At 36.1% G+C, this 24,293-nt stretch overlaps 1 protein-coding gene across 1 annotated transcript; it reads left to right on the top strand.

Moving 5' to 3' along the window:
- The first annotated feature begins 2,242 nt into the window (after positions 1-2,242).
- On the top strand, positions 2,243-7,255 carry LOC140145367 (uncharacterized). The gene is made up of 4 exons (XM_072167116.1): positions 2,243-2,478; positions 4,225-4,350; positions 5,165-5,260; positions 5,948-7,255. The coding sequence occupies exons 2-4, from the start codon at positions 4,246-4,248 to the stop codon at positions 7,253-7,255; spliced, it is 1,509 nt and encodes a 502-aa protein (XP_072023217.1). The 5' UTR covers positions 2,243-2,478; positions 4,225-4,245.
- The last annotated feature ends 17,038 nt before the right edge of the window (positions 7,256-24,293 follow it).

Here is a 24,293-nt window from a genome sequence, read left to right as displayed (position 1 = left end):
TCGTCTCAGAGAAATATGACCAAAAATGAGAACTTTTTACATTTTTTTTCAGAAAAAATAAAAATCAATATTTGTGAGCAAGGATGTGTGCTTGATTAATTTTGCAAGGGGTCAATGAAACAAAAAAAAAAAAAACTTGCCCATATACAGCGAAGATCAATTTTTTGAATTTTTTTTTCATCATGGAATGCAATACTCTGATCAAAGTTGCCCCAAATGCGGGGTAACTTTGGACAGGCTATTTGTAACCCCTAGGGTACCCTTACAAAATTATTAAAAAATCTTTTTCAACTTCAAGGTGTAGAAGGGGACCCTAATGTCAAAAAGAGATAATTAGAAATATAATTGGTTTTGTTTGTAAGCAGTGGTTTAAAAACTCTGAAAAGTGCCCAAAGTTACCCCATTTTACGGTAGTTATTTACTAAGTATTTATTTATTTGTAATTTATTTTAATATAGACCTAGTATTTATTTATTTTTTTGTTATTTTATTTTTTATACTTACAGTACTTTATTTGATTTAGTTTTACTTTAGCCTACATCTAACGAAATGACAGTAACCAGAGAAGATGAGAATTCTCATCTTCTCTGCTATCTCATCTTCTCTGCTGTAACAAACCACATGTTACAATGCCCTTAAGGGAGGTGTAATGAGCGTGAACCTGGTTTGGATGCAGAGGGAGTGTGCCTGTAACAGACACAGCCACCAGAAAAGGACCAGCTCAGATCGCGCGCCAAATAAGTTTGCAGTCCAGAAATTTCATTTTTTTCTCAGCCTTGCAAAAAATAGGCAGAGGTGGGAATCGAACCCGGGACCTCGGTGTTGTAAAACCTACTGCGTTACCACTGAGCCAACTTACAATCAGCTATGAGAAGTTTGATAGTAATCCTTGATATTGCTGAATAGAATAAATCAATACTGATAGGTCTATTTATCTAATGTACGATGTTATTCAAATTGGCCTTATAAACTAGGAATATAATGTGAAATGACTATCAATCGATCAATCAATCAAGTTGTCAAGTTATCAACAATCAATAATAAACCGACGTAGGCCTATCATGGAATATTACTAACTAGGCCTACTAACTAATATACCAAATAAATAAAATAAATAAATAAGTCAGTAAATAAATATATAGGCATAGGCCTAAATAAATAAATAAATACATAATGCAGAATGCAGTTAGTATTTTAGTTGCAAAATTCCAAACATTCTATTCACACATTCTATTATAATTTTCTGCTATACACGCAAAGGACCTGTGCCTTTAATATGTCCGCGCCTAATCAATAATGAGTCTTTCACCATGCTCACACACCATGTTAAACTATTGTATCCCTGCAAGTATAGTACTGACCAAGTCCTAACACCTCAATGAAATGGATGCTATAACGTACCCAATCAAGCGAACATATCAAGGTCATATCAGGGCGTTATACAAAGAATGGTCAAAGGTCAACGTTTCCAAAGAAGTATAGTAATAGATGTAGACACAAGCTTTCGTGCGGGAAACATAAACACATAGTCGTCAGTCGTGTGGTTTTTATGAGATTTGATACGGCGCTGAAGTCTATTGGCTGTCCCAAAATCAGTACCAGACCCGGTTTCCAGACGGCAATGTGTGTGTTGTTACAAGGAATGCAAACTCATTTTATCAATGAGTGAACCACATAGAGGAATACGACATCTATCGTGAGCCAATCTGCATTCTGTTGCCTGCAAAAGCCGACGATCAGGTAAAATTTCTAAAAGCAGCGTGACTAGATATTTGCGTTAATTTCATGATACGTGTAAAACGCATTGAAAACGCCAAATTGCAGTCATAAAATATATAATATTAGTAAATCACTCAATCGAATGTTAACGTAGGTATGTGGAAAAGAACTGCAATAACAACAATAACAAACTATGTGCCCAAAGAGTTGTCTTTGGCATGTCGCTTTTGAAATATGACCAAAAATATCAAATTTTGGAAAAACGCCCCAAAATTTAAAACAAACACGAACCTTCCAAAATAAATATATATTAGCACTCGGCGGCCCAGTCACTACCTGCCGCTGTGATTTGGGGTAACTCATTGCTTCCCCTCTCCAGATACCGGAACTTCAAGGTCGCTCATACCCCAGCCCTTAATGACAATCAATATGGGTTATGGGTATTCATCTATGGGCAAGTCAACTGGCCACAATCTATAATTGACACAAGGCTCCTGTCATCAAGGACAAATAATCCCACTTGAACTGGACCTGAAATTATAATAACAATAGGCGATGAATCAGGTTTGAACGTTTTGTGCTCTAATTTAACTATACCCAAGGCCTAGCGCCTACAGTCTACAGACACACAGTTACAGTATACTAACGGTACCGGTACTGCATGTGATGTGCATGTCAACTTTCAAGTCCGAGTCTACGTGAACTATCGGGAAGCCTCTGGAAAAAAACGTATTTCGAGCACAACTATATTGCCCAAAGGTAAGCATGATTATAAGATAAAATATATTTTACAGGAATAGTACGAGGCCTTACTTCATTTCGTGAGAAGTTCATTTCTATTTTGTTGTTTGAAGTAAAATCCAATCTACATGAACCACTGAATCAAATAAACCATGCTTATTTATTTATTTATTTATTTATTTATTTATTTATTTATTTATTTATTTATTTATTTATTTATTTATTTATTTATCTATTTATCTATTTATCTATTTATCTATTTATTTATTTATTTATTTATTTATTTAGTTATTTATTTAGTTAGTTAGTTAGTTAGTTAGTTAGTTAGTTAGTTAGTTACGTTAGTTAGTTAGTTAGTTAGTTAGTTAGTTAGTTAGTTAGTTAGTTAGTTAGTTAGTTAGTTAGTTAGTTAGTTATGGGTTTTCATGGCATTGTAATGTCATAGCCGTCATGTAAAAAATAATATGCCCAATTTTATTTTCTTCTCCCATATGGTCAGGAGTGTTACATGCGCGCTGGCATCATGGCATGACAAGAAAAGATAAAAGAAGACTAAAAGAGGTACACACAGGGAAGAGACTGCTCTTTGGCACAATTTCCGCGAGTATGTTACCTCTAGATTAAATGAATAAAATGATTTAAAGGAGTATTTCGTGATCCTAGCATCCTCTATTTATGACATTTTTCATTAGATATCCACGAAAAAAACCTATTCCCAAAATTTCAGTTGATTCCGATTTTGCGTTACACTGCTCCATAGACAATGCGTTGTAATTTCGTTCTGGTGCACCAGAACGAAATTCAAATTTCACGATATCTTTGCTAAACGAATTAATCTGCAAGAAATATTTTGTACATTAACATTATGTAGCCAGAGGTTTCCAGTGATATAAAAATCTCAACTTTTTTTGAGAAAAGTGGGGGAATGAGGCTGTGGATCACGAAATGCCCTTTTAAGCGATACAAGGCATTCTCTGGTCGGGTTGACGTTCAAAAGGGAAACTAGAGAGATTGCGAAATTTACGTGATACGGGAACGCCAACCGCATGCTGCATATTAGTCGAAAACTAGTTAGTATGCCCTCTAGAGGGTGAAAGCGAATCAAAGTATCCAAATAGAACAATTAGAGTCCGACAATTAGAGCCTGACATGTTTTACTTTAAACATTTTGATAACATCAATGTCTGTTTATATAAAAATCATGAAAACACATTTTTAAAACGTGTTATACTGAAAAAAAATACAACAACATTTAAAACCAAAATTCGAAATGCTATAGTAAAATATCATTTGGCAAACATGTTGTGTACTCATAGTCTATTATGTTTGAATGTTTTCAGTGCAGCAAGTTTTGAACAAAATGTTTTTTTGAATGTTATAACCTTTTATACCCTTGACCTTCACATACCCTTTAACCCGACATTTAACGTTTTCTGTAATATATTTGTGTTTGCTGGTTACGTAGAAATCGAACTAGGCACATTAGATTATCTATTTTCATTTTGCTTTTGTGGTGTGCCCTGAGTAATTTAATTTAATTTAATTATTTAACTTTGTTTGCCTCTTCGTAATCTTGTAGGCCTATAATTAACTGCATGTAAAGAGACACATACTACAGGGGTCACTTGAGGTCATTTGCAAATATGTTGATTTTTTTCTTTCTTTAAGAATCACAAAAGCTCAAGGACCATCCTTCTGGTGGGGAAGCATTTTACGAGCCGCATAATTGATACTATGGTCTACTTGTTTTTTCCCCCACTGCAGGTGTAAATTTCCATTGTTAGAATGAATGGTGGAGGGAATAACCCTGTGCCTGCTGTTCCAGTTCCAACACCACCGCCAAGAAGAACACTACAGGAAACCATCAAAGACATAGAGACATCTATAACAGTAAGTAATAGCAACTCAAACCTGCGAAAACAGCGTGTCAATCATCGAGTCAGAATAGATTAGATAACGCATTGTTCTTTTGTGCCGATATGAATTGCCGACAAGCTACGGTATTCATCGAGAGATACCTTTTGTTCAAGACAAAAGTGTTCCGCCATTAAATCGGTAACTGCTTCATCTGCTTGACAGCCTATTTTACTTAGTACGCCTACGCTACTGACCAGCTTCTATTGTTAATGCATAGTCACGCTAAAAGTCGATCGATACATGTTGAAATCAGCATAAAATCATTATGGCTAGCTAGCTGTGACCTTGAGCATATTGGAAATATTTTGTTTGTAAAGTTGGGATGTGGTGTCTTATATCAATGTGATGGGAAGGTTTCTATTTTGAAGTGAGTATGGTAATTTGGAGAGTTCAATATGTAGAGTTGTCACTTTTAGCATATTGGAAGAGTTTCATGTTTACAAACACCATCCCAATGTAACAACTCTTCCAAAATGCAGAAGGTGATAACTCTCCATATTTTAACTCTCCAAATGACCCTCCCTCACTTCAATGTATACCACAAGACATCAATATAACAAACCACATCCCAAGTTTTACCAAATATAACTCCCGGATAACTCTTTCAACTCGGGTGTGGGTGGCAACCCACAACATTGAACTCTCCAAATTCAAAGCACAAACACTGCCAAATAATGCACCAGCAGAACACACCACACCCCAACTTTAGAATTACATGCTTACAATATTGTTTTTTCAAATGTCATGGATTTATGTTTCATGTATAATTCTGTTTGTTTTTGCACAGGCGCTGGAAAGCAGAGGTTTTTTAAATGTAAGCCAACAGTATGATTTAGCCAAGCTGAAGGAACTACACAAAAAAGCAGTAGCAGAAAAAGAAAGGGTAAGTCACATATGGTATGCAAGATTAAGGTTATGTCTTTGATAATGGGTGTGTATGGATTTCAACTAGAAAAGGCCGTGCAACGTGCAAGTAAAAATCGAAGACCGACAGGCTACAATGATTGGTGAGTTGGTGTATCTGTATAGCCATATCTTTGAAGGTTGGTAGTGTCCGGGATAGGAAGTGGCCGACTGTTGTTGCTGCAATGACTGGTTGTTGGTTGTAGCAGTCTGTTCCAGATTGGGATGGTGCTAACAAAAAAGGAGTATCTGTGTGGGTTTACTCTCGACTGAATGGGTTGGTAACCATGGTAACTCAGGGTGTTGGTTGCTCTCCCCATACAAAATGATGGTATAACTAGTCCAGAAGGGGATGTTCACAAGTCCATGGTGAGTTTTGAAAAAACATAGTGCCCTGTGGTTGAGTAGTCGTCTTGTGGCGAGGGTATCCCATTCGAGGCGTTGTTATTACCCCACGTCCTTTTTGACCGGCAACATCAACTCATTTTTCAACCGATTTTTTGAAAGGTGTCAAAATGCTCAGGAGGATGAGCTGCTTCAAATAAGATCCTACCCTAAGCTATCTGAAACATCAATGTTTTTAGCACATAGAGATCACTTATGTTTTGAGAGTGATTTTACGAGTTGATCCATTCTCACATTTTTGCATATATTCTTTATTTTACAGATAGCACAAGCAGGTGTTTCCTCAAATGTTGATTGTTCTCAAGCGATCTTCTCACATATAAGCAAGCTTAGAACCGATTCTGCTAACACAGATGTCACTCTGAAGATTGGCAGCAAATCCTTCCAGGTCCATAAGCTTATTCTATCCGCAGCGAGTCCTGTATTCAACCGCATGTTTCACGGCAATTGGAAAGAAAACGAAGCCAAGGCAGTCGAACTTCAGGAAGACCATCCGGAGTGTGAAGCTGTATTTGATACTTTCCTAGATTTCATCTATGGTAAAAACAACGGCGTGGTGTCAATCAATGACAAGAACGTGCTACCATTGATTACTTTAGCGGACAAATACGGAGTGGATGGCTTGACAAAGAACTGTACATTATTCTTGGTGACAATGATAGAAGATAGCATTGATCAAGCGTTCAAATGGCTTCCCATTGCTGAAGAGAAGGAATTGACAAGTGTCCTCCAGCGGTGTTTTGATACACTTTGTTACAACTTCAAAAGGGCTGCTGACACAGATGCATGGGCAAAACTAACTCTTGAGCAGTTGGTTAGCATTCTGCAGCGTGAGGATGTCATCGTTTCTACCGAGTATGATGTATACGAAGGAGTGCAGAAGTGGGTAATTGGAAAATGCAACGAAAACGATAGCTCGAACACAGCAGGCGATGTTCTTTCTTTGATAGAGTTCAGAAATATGAACAGAGACGAGCTGGACAAGGTGACTAACTCACAACTCTATACAGAGACCTTGTCGAAACTTCCAAAAATTGAGAGCAATATCGAAGGCGCAATCAGACTTCGCGCTTTAGAAGGTACATTTACACCTGCATTTTCTGCTCGCCGCTGTTATCTGAGTACTCCAGGAAGCGTGTTCTATCAACAGCTAAATACAGCAGCCAGAAGTGCTTCTTACTCTTCCAATACAGTAAACATAAAATTAGAAGTATCCGAACAACAACCGTTAAGTACATACTATTGGCATCTCAAATGCTTTAAGAAAAACGATGAGAAAATCTTTAAAATAGCACTACCAATAGAAAAGCCTCGAGAGCCAAAAGTGATCAGAATGCACCAAGCGACAGAAATCCGACGCGTTGACGCCGTGATCATTGTGGTAGGCTCATCCGGCATCATACAACATTTTCTGCTCCAAGCCAGTACGCCTGCTCTCAAAATGCCTTTAAGAGATCGCGATGTCTTGATTGAATTTGATCCCATACCTTGCGCAAATTGTCAACAACCTGCTGTTGCAAAAATCTACTACAAAATAAATTGCGAATGTGATTCAGTGATTAGGGATTGAAATCAGTACACGTCAGTTGAACAATTGCTTCCGAATGATCATTAATTAAGAAATAATGGGTAATGAATTATCATTTACACACGCAAATAATGTGCCCGAGGCAGTAAAAACGTAAATAATATTTAACATTATTTAAACGTTTTTACTGCCGAGGACACATATTTGCGTGTAAAGGATAATGCTGCACCCTTTATTTCTATTCTATTACCACAAAATAGTGCGATTTAAAGAGAAAATTTTTTGCCCAAATAGTTCAAGTTGTTTACCTCAATGTGGAGCGCCTACGCGTAGCCAAAGCGTAAGTGATAAAGTTCGTTGCCCTAGCCACTTTATTGCTAATTAATGATCTTTCACGTGACGCGTTTCAACAAATCACAGTGCGCGATTATGAATAATGGGTCGCGGGGGTAATAGAATTACTGTTAATTTATTTCTATAATCTATTAACAATACATTGACTCAAAATTCTGAAAGTTGCACACCTATTACACGTCTTTAAACTGTTTACCCACGGTATATTGAGTTGCGGAACTAATTAATTTGACATGCTGTCCAGCATTCATCATGTTCATATTCTAATAATTCTCTGGACAGGTCAACCAGGTATAGTATGCTTCGACTATATTTTGAAATACGCACGTGACCATGGGCACGGTATACCAAGACTAGCAAGGGTGACCAAATCCTCATGCCATACCATTGAAATAGATAGGAACTCTGTAGAAAAAATATCATCAAATTTAAGTATTAATTGAATTTCAAAATTATTACACCATTCGGGGATTCCGAATTTGTAATATGTTATCAAGAAGAAAAAAAAACACATTTTGAAAGTATTTGTTGACGGAATAAATATTTATCGACTGAAACGTTTACAGCATAATCACAAAGTTGAACGAAATAGACAATTTTGCTGCAGTCTCGCATTGTTTACCGCTTTGCATTCAAATGCACAGGAAGACCACCAGCAATGTAGAAGGTCACTTCGAGACTGCCTGTCTACAAGCTGTTATGGCAGCACAGAGGTGGTCACGTGCGTAAATACGTATTTATAAATATAGTCGAAGTATACTGATGTTTTTATAATCTGCAGTGTCTGGAATAAGACGGGCCCTCGTACCATTAGCCCGGGAAAGTTGCCCGTGATATTTTGTCACTGCCAAAATCAGCAAAAGGGACTCGACACAATATTCTATTAATTAAGTTGACGTAGAAGTTAAAGTAAAATTGGAACGTCATTTCAAAAATAAAATCAGAGCAAAACTGCTCAACCAATAATCATATGTGGTGTATAGAAAGAAAGAGGATTTAGGGCATGGTTCAAAGCACAAAAAATCTTATTTCCAAAATTTTAGTTGATTCGAACATTGAATTTGCGAAAACACATAATTGTCAAACTATTATTATGGGCTACGCATGAAAGTGTTCTTGTTTATTAAGGTCTTAGTTGTTTATTCAACCACTATGTTGGCATGGTATAAAACAAGTCAACATGTGAATCTCACTTCAGTTGGCGTATTTGGTCATCATGAATTAAAGGAAGTCTCCGGCAATCACAACATTATTCCTTATATGTTAGAAAAATAATTATCAAGCACGAATCACATGGTTTTAATTAAAACAAACTCATAGTGACCATAAAAACGAATAAAAACATCCGTTTCTCAACCATGCGATATTCAAAATTCCCGGGCGCCGAGTGCAATGACGTCCCAGTAATACAATGAAGGCTGACGACAATTGAACACAAATAACTATTACGTCATTGCACTTAGACAATTTCGGCGCGGGAATTTTGAATATCGCGTGTTGAGAGCCGACTGTTTTTATTCGTTTTTATGGTCACTATGAGTTTGTTTTAAATAAAACAATGTGATTCGTGCTTGATAATTATTTTTCTAACATATAAGGCATAATGTTATGATTGCCGTAGACCCCCTTTAAAATGTAGAAGAAAACCATTTCTATTTCCATCCTCAGTATGGTAATTAATCATAATTCCCGATTCACCTGTACCTGTTAGACATTTATGCCATCTTCCATCTTACATGTATATCGTTATTACAGATTGTTATTTAATTTGTAAGTTTGTAGTTTAAGATTAAACACAAATAAACATAATATTGTCGCTTGGTGTGAATACGGGCGTAGGCTTTAGGTAATTTATAATATAACCTCTTCGGTAATACGGTATCTTGCATTGATGTGAGGTTTACGAGATTTTAGTGTCCATACCAAACAAGATGTGCGCTGATGGTCTACAGAGATGATGACGTTTACCTTACCAGGCGTATTATTCTCGGTATCTTGTTAGCCAAGTGCCCCAATTAAAGATCATTTTTTCCTCCCAGCTACAAACACTTTAAGTGCATATCATTAGATTTATAAAGTTGTTAAATATCAAAAATTAAAAATATATATATCAATTTTTTTAAACTTGCCATAAAATTTGTATTATTTCAAAAATCAAAATTATTTGATATTAGAAGGATATTTTGCTGTGCCGTATTTTGACCTAAAATGAATTATTGTTCGCTAAATTTAGGTGCTACAATACACAAAAGTGGTAAAAATAAAATTTGTTTCACAAATCCAAAAACAAACTGTTGAAAATACATCACTTTGCGATACCCCCTCCCAATATTAGTCTCAACGAGGAGTAAAAAAAAATGTTTCACTGAACAGTAAAAAGTCTCAGAGGTGTTAAAAAAATTCCCCCTTGATATCTAATGGTGCGTCCCTTATGTACAATGATAGGCCTATATTGCATTTTGATATTAGCCTACAATGTACACCACATATTAGGCATAAATTACATCACATGATACATTACTTAACATTATAATTGCATTGCGTTACATTACATTACATTACATTACATTACATTACATTACATTACATTACAAGTTACATTACATTACATTACATTACATTACAAGTTACATTACATTACATTACATTACATTACATTACATTACATTACATTACAAGTTACATTACATTTACATTACATTACATTACATTACATTACATTACATTACATTACATTACATTACATTACATTACATTACAAGTTTATCGCGCCTACAATATCATGAATATTATCACGCCAGAATATTTTCCCTCTCTTGAGTTATCCCACACCTTTGGAAGGAACACGGGAGCTTATTTTATCTCAAAGGACCGATACCAACCCTAAATCCTTCCTCGGCTCTCGCGAGCACGAAAACCGTAAATATGTCCGTACTAAATATGGAAATGTCAAATATTTATCGCGTCCAACATGTCCAAAGTTTAATATCATAAAATTGTTTTTGTTATGATAGCAGCCGTATATGTACTCTGAACTTGATTTCGCTATTTGTTCTTTGTTTTGAGCATGTCATGATATATCTCCAGCCATGGTACCGGGTACATCTATCTAAATATACGTGTGACGTAATCATAGACACTCGAAATATACGTTAAGAATTCCCTATAAATCACGAATCCCTGGGTAGCCCTAATATCTACTAACTCAACACTGATTGCGATTCGGGATCATGGGAATATTGTAAAATAACTCATTTTGGCTTACACAATCCAAACGAAACGTTTTTCAACCACAATATTTCACATGGTATTAAACGAGACAAATCATGATGGGTTTTCCAATCTTACCAAAATCTTAATTCGGCTGGATAAACAATTGCATGGCAATGTTTTAAAAACAAAACCATAATTGGCGCGCGGTTGTCTCAGCGGATGGACATTGTCAACTGGATTCTGTTAGATATAGCTAAAATAAATGATTCCATCCCCCGTCGCCGTATCTTCAGCTTCGTGTTAATTATAAATGATCACCCGATCATTATCATTATAACAACGGTATCTACAATCATTCCATATGGCAGTGGGTGCCACATTATTTCAGCATAGTCCTTGGTTGTTTTCGCTGACGATCCAGCATAAAAATAAAGGTAAGCGTCTATGGTGGTATAAACGTTGTACAGAATTTCTGTAACATTTGTCTTCAACAACTCACATTGCTACTCACTTCGTCAACTCTTTCAATGGCTTTAATCATAATCATCATCATGGACATGTTGCGCTAAAAGGGATTCCGACCGACACCTTTGTTTCCAATGGACATTTTATTGACAAATTTCAATGTACAAGGAATACATTTAAAAAAATTCCAGATGAAAAGTATTTAATTATCTTTGTAATCACTCAAAAAGCATTTTGTGTGAATTTTACATCCGAACTAGGTGCTATTAAATTTTTATGAGCCTTTTTATTTTACATGTAAAATCTATGGGGGTGACGATTAGAAATGGATGGCAATATTGAAAACCCTCATTTTGGGCCATTTTAGACACTAAAATGCCCATAAAAAAGAATAGCACTTAGTTCGGATGTAAAATTCGCACACAATGCTACCTGAGTGAGTACAAACATAATTAAATACATTTCATTCGGGGGGGGGGGGGGTGCTATAGCAGAAACAAAAAATGTCCTATATCTTAATGGTTATGGAACAAAGGTGGCGTAGCTATGGGTTGTGGCGCCCGGAACCAAGGGTACATTACCCCCCCCCCCAAAAAAAAACCCATCATGTACAACCAACTTTTAGGCATAAACAGCTAAAAGTGGTATACACTATGCTTTTGAGTCATTCTCAACTTTAATTTCCTCTCTTTTACAAAATTGTTCACTTTTATATTATATTTTTTAAAGCTTTTTCGGATATAAAATGTATCTAATAATGACAAAATGGTGGCGCTAGTTAGTTACTGGAAATTACTCTCAAAGCTTTTTAATACAAATAATTCCTTTTATTGGTTGATAAAATATGTTGATAAAATTTCCTTGTTGCTTGTTTCACCTATTCCAGCTGTTTTAATGGCAGTATTAATCCCCTAACCCTTGGAAATAAAGAAATATGATTTAGGATAAATAGCGCCATCTATAGTTTGCATTTAGTTAATAATGAAGCCAATTCTATATCCATCAAACAACCGTGGAAAAATTTACACAATACCACTAATTAATTTTGGTTATAAGTTATTGACTACTTGTGCTGAAAAGCTAGTAGGGGACGCAGAATCGATGTTTAATTGGTCAATTCGGCGCACCCTGAGGTGGCACAACTTTTACCATAACAAGTAATTATATCAAAACATAGACCCTGTCTTCAAAGTCTATGATCAAAATAATAAACTATGAATCTAAAATTATCCGCATATTTTTGCATTCAATATGCTTTATTCATAGATGGCAGCGGCAAGTGGAATGTATTCTTATGTCGATTCTTCTCAAGCAATTTTATTCCACATGAGCAAGCTTTTTACCAATACTGCAAACGCAGATGTCACTCTGAGGGTCGGCAGCAAATCCTTTCAGGTCCATAAGCTTATTCTCTCTACCGCGAGTCCTGTATTCGACCGCATGTTTCAGGGTGATTGGAAAGAAAACAATGAAAAGATGGTTGATCTCCAAGAGGATAATCCCGAGTGTGAAGCCGTGTTTGACACTTTCATTGATTATATTTATGGTAAAAATAACGGTGTGGTATTAATCAACGAAACGAACGTTCTACCATTGGTGACATTGGCGGACAAATACGGGGTGGATGGCTTGACAAAGAACTGTACATTATTCTTGGTGACAATGATAGAAGATAATATTGATCAAGCGTTCAAATGGCTTTCCATTGCTGAAGAGAAGCAAATGACTAGTGTCCTGCAGCGGTGTTTAGATACACTTAGTTACAACTTGCTATCAGCGCGTAAAAAAGAAGCGTGGATGAAAATAACACTTGAGCAATTGGTAAGCATTCTGACGCGTGAAGATGTCATCGTCGGTACCGAAAATGATGCGTACGAAGTGGTGCACAGTTGGCTCATGAGTAATGGCAACGACAGTGAAAGGTTAAACAGAGCAGGCGATGTTCTCTCGTTGGTTGAGTTCAGAAATATGACCAAAGCCGATATTGACCGGGTGCAAAACTCACAACTCTATACCGAGACCTTGTACAAACTTCCAAACATTGTGAATAATATCGAGAAAGCAATTAGACTTCGTGCTTCAGAAGATAAATTTGCTCCTGCATTTCCTGCTCGCCGCTGTTATCTGAGTATTCCAACAAGCGTGTTCTACACGGCAACTCCAAGTGCTGTTGACTCTTCCAATACAGATCTTAACATTGAATTAAAAGTGTCCGAACAACGGCCATTTAGTACATACTATTGGTATTTCAAATGCTCAAAGAAAGAGGATGACAAAATCTTTAAAATAACATCACCTATTGAAAAGCCTCGAAGGCCAAAATCTACCAGAGTGCACTCTCAACCTGCGACAGAAATTATTACCAGAGTGCACTCTCAAGCGACCGAAATGCTACGCGTTGACGCCGTGCATGGTTGTTTGATGACAAATATACCTGTATTCATTTTCAAGCAAAATTGAACACTGATGGCGCTATTTATCTTAAATTAAAAACCTCGCGTCGAGGTTTTGCCAAGTTTTAAAAATAACGGTTACTTAATGAAATAACGGTTAGTTCATGAAAAAGAAGAAGTGAAATTTAGCAAAACGCGACGAGGTTTATTTGCCCGTAAGAGAGCTCTATTGTTCCGCTATTGTATCCGCTATTGTATCCACTATTGTATTCTATTCATAAAAGCTACTGCAAGAATCGCGGCAATCCCTGATATCGCAGGTGTCTACCGCCGTCGTTTCGCATTTATTAACATTCAAAATGATCCGATACTCTTACATTTATAGACTTATTAGTGCTTTTTATATAATATTCAGAAATTGCAATTATGAAAACTACAAACTTTGAAAGTGAAAATATATTACCATCGAAAATATATCATACTTAAATTCTATAGAATCTATAGAGGCATTGCATGTGACGTATCATCCCGTAAATATGGCAGACTACTCAAATGCATTCAACAAAAGCATGATTGCAATCTACCGTGACAGTTCGTCTCACACACATAACCCTGCACTACGATCAAATAGGTTGATGACAACATTTGATTGAATGGACTGTACTACGCCATAACTACGGTGAAGGACACCGGTTCAAATCCTTTGTTTGGAGCCAATCAATAATTTCATGCAGGGCCTCTATAGATACCCAACCCAGAAGTGCCCATTTATTTTCTAATTTTTTGTAATCGCGCCCAAATATCCCCGCAAATATCTTATACGCGGTTTTATTGATTCATTTTGGGCTTATCAAAAGTTAGAAGTCGTCAAAAATGGCAACATCCATTGATAGCAATGGTTGAGTAAACATTGTCTAAACACTAGATAAAAAGACAGCTTTGTACTGCAGAGAAGATGTGAGGAAAAGGAGATAGAAACAAAATATGTGTGCTGCCGCTCATTCAAAAGTAATCACGCTATTCAGGTTTAACAATAAAATACAATAAAGGGGTTCGAACCCATGATGGGTGTGATACACAACTTGCTACTTAATAGTTTTAGGGAAAGGTCAGTGTCTGTATATCATCGTACTATGCATACCATGCATGCAGACCCTAACATCCAGTTATATTTCAAATAAAATATGACCGAAGTTCCATGGCAAATTATAATTTCTGACGCTTGTTGACTCTTTCAACCTCTACGATTTACTATTTTCAATTATCAAAATATCTTTATTAGGTTTGCAGGAATTGACAGGAAAATACATACAACAATAAAATAAACATGATCAACAATCATCCCTTTTCTAACAAAATCCTAAAACACTCTCCCTAAATAATTATAATTCGAAATAATAACACCTATTCATTTATTCATTATAAACCTCTCGCAAACTGGAATGTGTATGTGGTGAATTGTAATTTTAATAACCGATATATGCTAAGGAAACAAACAGGTACTATAATATTATTCAAAATCAAGAATAATATCAAACAAATCCTCCTACTCGAACAGTACACTTAATTTAGGCCCGGGATTTAGGCCTGCATTATGATTATAGACCTAAGGTAAAAATACTTGAAGAGATAACAAGAAACCTTTCGTGCTTGGCCACTGTTAATCATGTTAATCGGGAAGTGACCTCTTGAAATGATATCATCACACTGATCAGACTGATCTTTATGTTACAGTGCGGCCCACATACGAGGGCTAACAAACCAACACCACCAAATTCGACTGACGTGTGTACAACGTGAAAAGCTATGAGGAAATTGAACACTCGTTGTCTGATCATGCATGTGTTTATGGTTCGGATAGCGGTTACTTAGCAGCTCTCGTTCCGCTTGGGTTTTTTGAATACACTCTATATATAGTCATCAATATGTCGTTTCCAGTCCCTGGCTGAACTATTGGGTTTAGCTATTATTTTTTTCTTTTGCCCCATGCAGCTGATTGGGGTGGTTACGGGTCGTTAAAACCACTAACCGCGAAATGAGGATATCGAACATAGGCCCCCGCAGGGCTACAAAAAACTGATAACCGCGAAATATGGATATCCAACTAGTTTGCCCTCGAAGCTGTAAAAACCACTCATCGCGAAATATGGATATCCAACTAGTTTGCCCGCAAATCTACAAAAACCACAAACCGCGAAATATGGATATCCAACCTAGTTTGCCCCGCAGGGCTACAAAGAACTGCTAACCGCGAAATATGGATATCCAACTAGTTTGCCCCTCGAAGCTTCAAAAAACCACTCATCGCGAAATATGGATATCCAACTAGTTTGCCCCGCCGGGCTACAAAGAACCATTAACCGCGAAATATGGATATCCAACTACTTCGCCTCGCATGGCTACAAAGAACCACTTACCGCGCAATATCTTTTTACCTCAAAAAAAATTAATATCTACCAAAAACGTTTCAAAACGTAAAAAGGGGCCAAGTTTAAAAATCTTTCCTGTGTGGCTTTTCACCCTTTTTTAAACTTGGTCCCATTTATGAAAGTTTCTAAAGACCCATACGAAGTCATCTTTAGGCTACTTGTTTGTTTTCTTAGTTGTCAGTGTTCATTTTGTAGAGTAAATTAATGTTCGTGCTTGATTGAAGTTTTTCCGTAAAGACGTTATAATGTATTTTGATTTAAGCAAAAGTAGCAAATACTCACTTTGTTAAATTCTTCTTCGTCTTGCGCGATTCTGCGCCTAATGTACAGATGTAGGGCCTATAATATGTAACAGGTTGACAGACAGTCAATTTGCTAAGTATATATAATACTCTATACTACTCTTTATTTTATGAACACGCAATATAATGAAACCTAAACCTTCAAATGTTTTTGATAATAATTAGCCTACGTCATATTGCACCGCTTTCGAACAGTCTTAAACCTAATTGTTGCATGTAGAAATTAGGACTCATTCTTCATGTTATTACGGTACTACTTTACTGAATGGGACCAAGTTTAAAAAAGGGTGAAAAGCCACACAGGAAAGATTTTTTAAACTTGGCCCCTTTTTACGTTTTGAAACGTTTTTTGGTAGATATTGTTTGCCGATGATCTTTACAAGGGGTAGACACTTGTACAGGATGTTTTTGAAAAAACTGTATCGTCGGGAACTGAATTTTTTTGGTATTTTAACGTATAAACCAAACATAACTAAATAATCGATGTGGTTGCCGGATACTTTTGGATTTTGTCAATTCACCACTTCGTTTTTGAAATGAAAAGAATTTTACGAAACTACCTCATTTTCAAATATCTATCAATGACAATAGACCCCGGCAATAGACGCCTCATTTGTTGATGATGCGCAGTGAATAGCACTCCGCGAAAAATGATAATCGATTGATATTTGAATCCGTTAAAAAGTTTCGTAAAATTATTATATTTCAAGAACAGTGTGGTCAATTGTTAAAATTTAAAAAGTATGTAAAAGCTGATTTATTTCTGAACCACGCCAGTTATTTAGTTATGTTTATTGTTGGCTTTAAAATAAACAAACAATTAAGTTTCCGACTATACAGTTCTTTCAGGGACACCCTGTATCATGGCATTAAAGGAAATCTGTACCATAAACTAATCAATGGCTATATAGTTGCAGTAATAATAAAAACGACAAACAGTAAAAGTCCCAAGCTTATATACGTACAAATAAAGGAGAAATTCTTAATTCCTTACGACGATCAACGGTCATTTTGCAATTCATGGCGGCGGCCATATTGATACCCGATGTATTTTTTCATTACGCTGTAACGGTACCCCGATATTGAAACCAGCGAAATCCGTGCCACCAGCACTCGCGCTCGTGAACTTTGGTGACACGAAGCGAATACTACCAAAGTTCAGATTCAACATTCGTTCAAAAAAAACGCGACAATTTTTACCCATAAAACTACAGAAGAACATAAAAAAATGTATTTTAAGTAATATTTATGATCAACAATGTCTTTTGAGAACGAAAAGTAAAAATAGCACTAAAAACCAAATTTCGCTGTGGGGTCGCGAATGCCATGCACTCCATCTTATCTTCAGGCTGAGGAACAGCTGATATTGAAATTTCTCGAAGTTGGTCAAAATTCACAAAAATAAAGAAACTGCTCCTAGATATTTTTATCTAGTTGTTTTTATAAATTAATTTAAAACAAATTTGGCCCAAGAACCGTTATTTTTGGGATTTTGGGCCAGAAATGGCATTTTGGCCCAAATTTGACCTCACAGAAGAACTTATCAAGTCTTTGCCATGATGACCCACGCTACGCCACTGAGTCAACATAATATGTTCATCATGTTCATAGTGGGTGAGTCGGTCAAATTGTTTTCAACAGCATGTATATCATGCATAATAAGAACGACATTGCAAGAACGACACATCTTCTGATGCGCTTTGATTGTGATGATTCACCATGGCAAAAAATTATAGCACCTTGAAACAAAATAAATCCGAAATTTATTTATTTTATTTATTTAATACTGATTGAAGCAGCGTTTCATTACTTTTTGCTTAACTGGAGCTGGAGCGGTGAAAAAAACCGAATGCCATTAAGACTATAAATAGAGTTTGTACAACATCGCACTCTAATTTCACACTATTCATTTTTCTGAATAGAAGCCCTTCTCATTTATATTTGATCCCGTAACTATAATGACGTTTTGATGAGATATATTTGTTCATTTTGATTAGGTATATTATTACTTTGAACCGACAATCTTATCAAAATGAAGAGTTCCCCTTTTTATGTTAAAAACTACTAAATTACATCCGCTAGTCTATATAGGGTGCAGTTAGCAGCCTGCACAACCGATTCTTTTGTTTGGCAAGGCTCACTCAGTCATTTAACGAGGCAATACAAACGATCGAATTTGGTGTTGAAATGAGCTAAATTTTTAGTTACACCTTTTCGATGTAAAATTAATTTTCTCGGCCAAATGAAAAGCAATCATTTTCATTTTTTCAGTAAATGTCAGGAAAAATTGTAGTGCTTGATACTGTATTTTTTTTTCAAATTCTAGTGTTAAACTTAGGCGTGAAATTTAGTCATTTAGTGTAAGATTTTCAATTTTGATAGGCTTAAACTCTGTCCGCGAGCCTTTTTTGGTTCAACCTTTTAGCTTTTCAAAGTAAGATAGTTCGCTAATGAAGGATTTTTCCCAACTTTCTAACGCACATCACCGTGAGCGATATATCATAGTTTTGTCAGAATTTGCGTTTTCATTTCACTATTTTAACTGCCGGCTGACCATTTTTCAAAATCAACGAGTGAAATCTAAGGCTAATACTAGCATTGTGGATCGATATCCCTGGGTTTAATAGGAATACCGGCATGGCTACAGTGTTGCTAGAACTTCAATATAGCAAAGAAATTCCCAGGCCTATAGCGCTCCTACTGATCATGTTTAACCAGAACACTCAATTGGGATTTGGGCTACCAAATCGCTGGTCGGGCAATTTGCTTTCAATGGAAAATTGACCTGGATAAACAACAAAGGAAATATCGACTATTTCTGTTGGTTGCTCTCGAGATAAAAGTACTGAGATATCCCTGGTTAGACATTTTCGGAGTAAAAAAAAAAAAGGGTAAAATAAAAACGGAAATTCTAACAAAACTATAATATATAGACCCACACGATGTGCTTTACAGAGGTGGGAAATATCTTTCTTTAGCAAACTATATTAGTTTGAGACGCTAAAAATGAATTCCGTAAAAAGCTCGCGTGCGAACTGAAGGCCTATAAAAATCAAAAATATCACACTAAAAGACACAATTTGATGCTTAATTTTAAAACCAGGATTTGGATTAAGTTTTTAACTAAAATTACTGAAGAAAAAAAAAATATTGCTTTATATTTGACCGAGAAAATTAATTTCATAGCAAAAAGGTGTATCTCTGAATTGTGCTGATTTTAACATGTATCGATCGACTTTCAGCGCGACTAAGGGTCGGTTCATAGTGAATATTCGAAGGCGAATATTCGGCTTCGAATACGTTTTGGGCATCAAAATATATGCGGCTTCGAATATAAAACTATGAACCGGAGAAAGATATATTTCTACAATTCACAGCGTTGCCCGACTGTTAACAAGTATTGCCCGTTGACCAAGGTAAGCAAAATTTAGAGAATTTCTTTAACAAAGTTAATAAAATCATAATAGGTAAACTCCATTGAACTATTGTCATGATTTAATGTCTGTATAAATGGGTCTAAATAGGAGCAGTGGCGTAACCAGTGGGGCCGGGGTGCAAGCTGCCCCCCCGGACACAAAAAAACCTGGAAGAAGAGTCAAAAAATTGGGAAGGGAAAAGGGGAAAGAGAGAAAAGAGGGAAGAAAAAGAGGGAAGAGAAAGGGAAAGAAGAGAAAAAGGGAAGGGAGAAGAGAAAAGGAAAGAAAGAGGAAGAGAAAGGGAAAGAAGAAAAGGGGAAGGAGAAGAGAAAAGGGGAAGGACTCAAGGAGAAGAGAAAAGGAAAGAAAGAGAGAAGAAGATCTATAGGCCTACTACTTTCATTGTGAAATTTGTACTCTGAAACACTGATATTTTCTAAAAAACCAGGAGCTTCATGGCGCTCAGCCCCCTTGACCCCCGCCTGGGCTTTGTCCCTGGACCCCACCGACTCCACCCGTTTAACGCTTTGTGGCAAGCGAGCTTTCTCTCGAACATAAATACTAAAAATTGGGGAATTTGTCAATCTTGCCCCCCCCCCCGGAAGGTCAGGTCTGGTTACGCCCCTGACCTGAATAGGAGTCAAAAAGATTTGCTTTTCGGGGCATTTACGACCTGCCTGTAACAGGCGCAGAGGTTGACCCATACCTTCTTGTATAGGTTTCAACTGCAAAGCAAATCAAGAAATGAATGAGTCAATAGATAAATAAATAAATAAATAAAAATAAATAAATAAGTCAATAAATACATAAATAATTAAATAAATCAATCAATAAATAAATAAATATATAAATAAATAAATAATTAAATAAATAAATAAATAAACAAATAAATATATAAATAAATAAATAAATAAATAAATAAATAAATAAATAAATAAATAAATAAATAAATATCATAAGATATGATTGAAGCGACGACAATATGACAGCCCTCACAAGTGTTATATATGAGACCACCCACGGTGACCCACCAAATATATATCTGTCGAGTTCAACAAAATTCAACTCTCACAAATATATTTCCGGTGAATACTTTTTCATTGGCTGATATCCACTTGAGATCGGTATCATCAAAGTAGTATTGCTCTCATTTCATGATTCATTGAGCAATCAATTTTGGCATTTGACCGAAATACGCGTCAAAAGATAAAAAGTCTCGTTCCGAACTTGTGTAGGCCTACATTGCTAGGGCCTAAGTGTGTTTTAATGCCTGATTCACAAATTATAGAAATAAACAAGAAATTATTTTAAAAGAACACGCAATGATAGGGTACCAACGCTCGTGGTTTTGGTTGTTCTGCATAGTTTATGAAGATATTCATTGCAAAGTGCTATATATCCATTCCTACATATTACTTATTTTTCCCTCTTAATTATTAATTATAATTATGAATTTGACTGATAACAACGCATTACATCTTTATTCCGCCCAAAATAACATCGTTTATAGGTGCCAAAAACGTCAAAAATTCCGCTAGTGCGGAAAAGATGACAAAAATGGGTAACCAATGATTTACCACCCCCAGACCCTCACATATCCTCTGACAGGGGCAGATGCATATGGGGACCTAGAACTGGGGCCGGCCAAACATTATTTATGTAAAAGTAGGCCTATTTATTGTGGGACATTAGAGCACATCAGACATATCGAATATGATTCTGAATACGAAGAATGTCCTTCTGATATCAAATAATTTTGATTTTTTGAAATTCGCAATGAAATACACATTTTATGGCATATGATTAAAAATTGATATTTTTGATATTTAACAGTACTCAAATTAAACTTTATAAATCTGATGATTTATACTTATAGTGTATGTAGGTGGGATGAAAAGCCGACAATCAATTGACAATTTTGACCTTTCGTATTGAAGATATGGATTTTTTCCCCAAAACACAAAAAAAAAAATAGGTCTTTTTGGGAAAAAAATCCATATCTTCAATATGTAAGGGCAAAATTTCAATTGATCGTCGGCTTTTCCTCCCAGCTACATACACTTTAAGAAAATATCATTAGATTTATAATATTTACTTCGAGGACTGTTATATATCAATATGTGAAAATATCAAATTTTAATAATTTGTCATAAAATTTGTATTATATCGTGAATTTCAAAAATGAAAATTATTTGATATCAGAAAGACATTCTTCGTATTCATAATGTAATTCGATATGTCTGATGTGCTCTCATGTCCCACAAAATACTGTCGAAACGCTCAAAACGCTCATTCCAGATCCCCTAATTTTCATTGGGGATTTTTGAAATCATCGTTCGTCGAACGATATTCAGGTGACCGCGAGCCTTTCATATAAATCAATAGTATCTCGCTATCAGTTGCGAGATATTTAATCCGATTCAACTCATATTTTATTCGTTGCCGTATATATTTTGACGTCACAAAAAGTATTCGAAGCCGAATATTCGCCTTCGAATATTCACTTTGAACCAGCCTTAAGCATTTCTAAAGAATCGGTTGTGCAGGCTGCTAACTGGGTGCGCCATGCCGAAATGTGTGATAGTATATACAGGGTGTCCCAAAAAAAGAGGCCCCTCATTGCGCCCTCTTTTTCTCCTATTTCTGAAAAGTTTATTAAATATATTTTGGTATGTAAAGAAACCTTTAATCGTTAGCTTTAATAAACCAAAACAATTATTTCAATCGGCTGACAACTTTTGAAGATATGCCCTTTTGAATAAAAGTACCCGTTTTTCACTCTGTCCACGGATAGCAAACAGAGTGGTTGGGATGGCTCATGCTGTGGAGTGGCCTGCACGATCACCAGACCTCACACCACTTTTTTATCCTTTGTGGCAAAATCTAAGATCTTCGCAAACGCATTACTGAATGCATTCGCATGCATGCAAGTATCCGGCGCAAAAGTATGGAACGCAACCATGGCAACGCAATTGATGCAATGAGGACCAGGGGTGAAACCTGTATTCGCCAAGGAGGCAACCAGATAGAGGGCAGAGCAGCACAGTAAACTCAGTTCAGAAGAACCAAAGACAAAGAGAAATGACTTATGTTGTAAATAAAAAAAGAAATCAAGAAACAACAAAGTAAGAAAGTAAGAAACATAATAAAACAAAAGTAAGTAAAGTAAAGCAAATGAAGTCCCATTCGGCATCCATTTTACCCACACATTAATGACACTATTAACAAAATCCATTGCCCATAAACCCACTGGTAAAGCCCATTCTATAAATAAAGTTATTTTATAAAGTTATCATTGAGGAATGTTTGATATCCATGCATGGTATGTGTACTCCTTTTCAATCTTTGAAGTAGCCAAACCTTCTCCGTGGACAGAGTGAAAAACGGGTACATTTCTTTAAAAGAGCATATCTTCAAAAGTTGTGAACCGATTGATAAAATTGTTTTGGTTTATTAAAGCTAACGACTCAAGGTTTATTTACATACCAAAATATATTTGATTAAGTTTTCAGAAATAGGGAAAAAATAGGGCCCAATGAGGGGCCTCTTTTTTTTTGGGACACCCTGTACCTTAATCCTCACTCAATTTTACACTTACCCCAACCCCTGCCCTAACTTTCGGACTAACGAACACAACTGTTTTGGGGTTTTTCGACAAAAAACCTACGGACTAATCTTGCATTACATTGCTAATCTTTATTGCATTACATTTGTAAGTTTGTCGTACAATAGTATGCAGTTCAATGCAAGGCATTAATGCAGTAGCTTGCAGTGTTATGTTGCGTGTAACACAACAGACTGCTTACCGGCATTCACAATATTATACCTTATATGTTTATTATCAAGTACAATCACATGGTTTAATTTTATTTAAAACAAACTCATATTGACCACCAAAATTCCCGCGCCGAAATTGCCCGTGGCAATGACGTCATGGTTATTTGTGCTCAATTGTCGTCATCCTTCATTGTGTTTTTATTTGTTTTTATGGTAAATATGTGTTTGTTTTAAATGAAACCATGTGATTCGTGTTTGATAATTGTTTTTCTAACATATAAGGTGTAATGTTGTAAATTTCCGATGTATATGTATAAGTTGATCTAATTACCTTTGTATACTTATCAACAATTTATCGCGTCCAAAGGTATCATTCCTTCAACATGCACTTTTTGCATTGATATGATAGCAGCCGCATTATACTCTGAACTTTACGTCATTTTTGTCGTTCTGAATATGCCCTGGTTTGTCCCGCAGTGTTACACCTCACTATCTAAATATGACGTGACGTGACCATTGGCGTTCAATATAAGTTCGGAATTCCCCCCAAATCATGAAATTCCCGGGGTATAGATGCCTACATACTTTAGGGAAGTATTTTTTGCACTGATGCGAGTATTCGTGTATTCAGATGAGCGGAATACATAAAGTGCTACCTAAATCCCCGAATTAAAGGCGGATAGTCCGATTGATGATATGAGGTTTTTCACCTAGGTTGCACCTTGATATGA

The sequence above is a fragment of the Amphiura filiformis genome, unplaced genomic scaffold (assembly GCF_039555335.1).
Source record: "Amphiura filiformis unplaced genomic scaffold, Afil_fr2py scaffold_236, whole genome shotgun sequence".
NCBI classification, from domain to species: domain Eukaryota; kingdom Metazoa; phylum Echinodermata; class Ophiuroidea; order Amphilepidida; family Amphiuridae; genus Amphiura; species Amphiura filiformis.
The sequence above is the reverse complement of the archived record's forward strand: the minus strand, read 5'-3'. Positions and strand labels throughout refer to the sequence as shown.

Bases quoted from the DNA above. Each gene is read 5' to 3' on its own strand.
- LOC140145367 (XM_072167116.1), top strand. From the start codon at position 4,246: ATGAATGGTGGAGGGAATAACCCTGTGCCTGCTGTTCCAGTTCCAACA. The intron at 4,351-5,164 runs GTAAGTAATAGC...GTTTTTGCACAG, and splicing joins ACATAGAGACATCTATAACA to GCGCTGGAAAGCAGAGGTTT. The intron at 5,261-5,947 runs GTAAGTCACATA...TTTATTTTACAG, and splicing joins CAGTAGCAGAAAAAGAAAGG to ATAGCACAAGCAGGTGTTTC.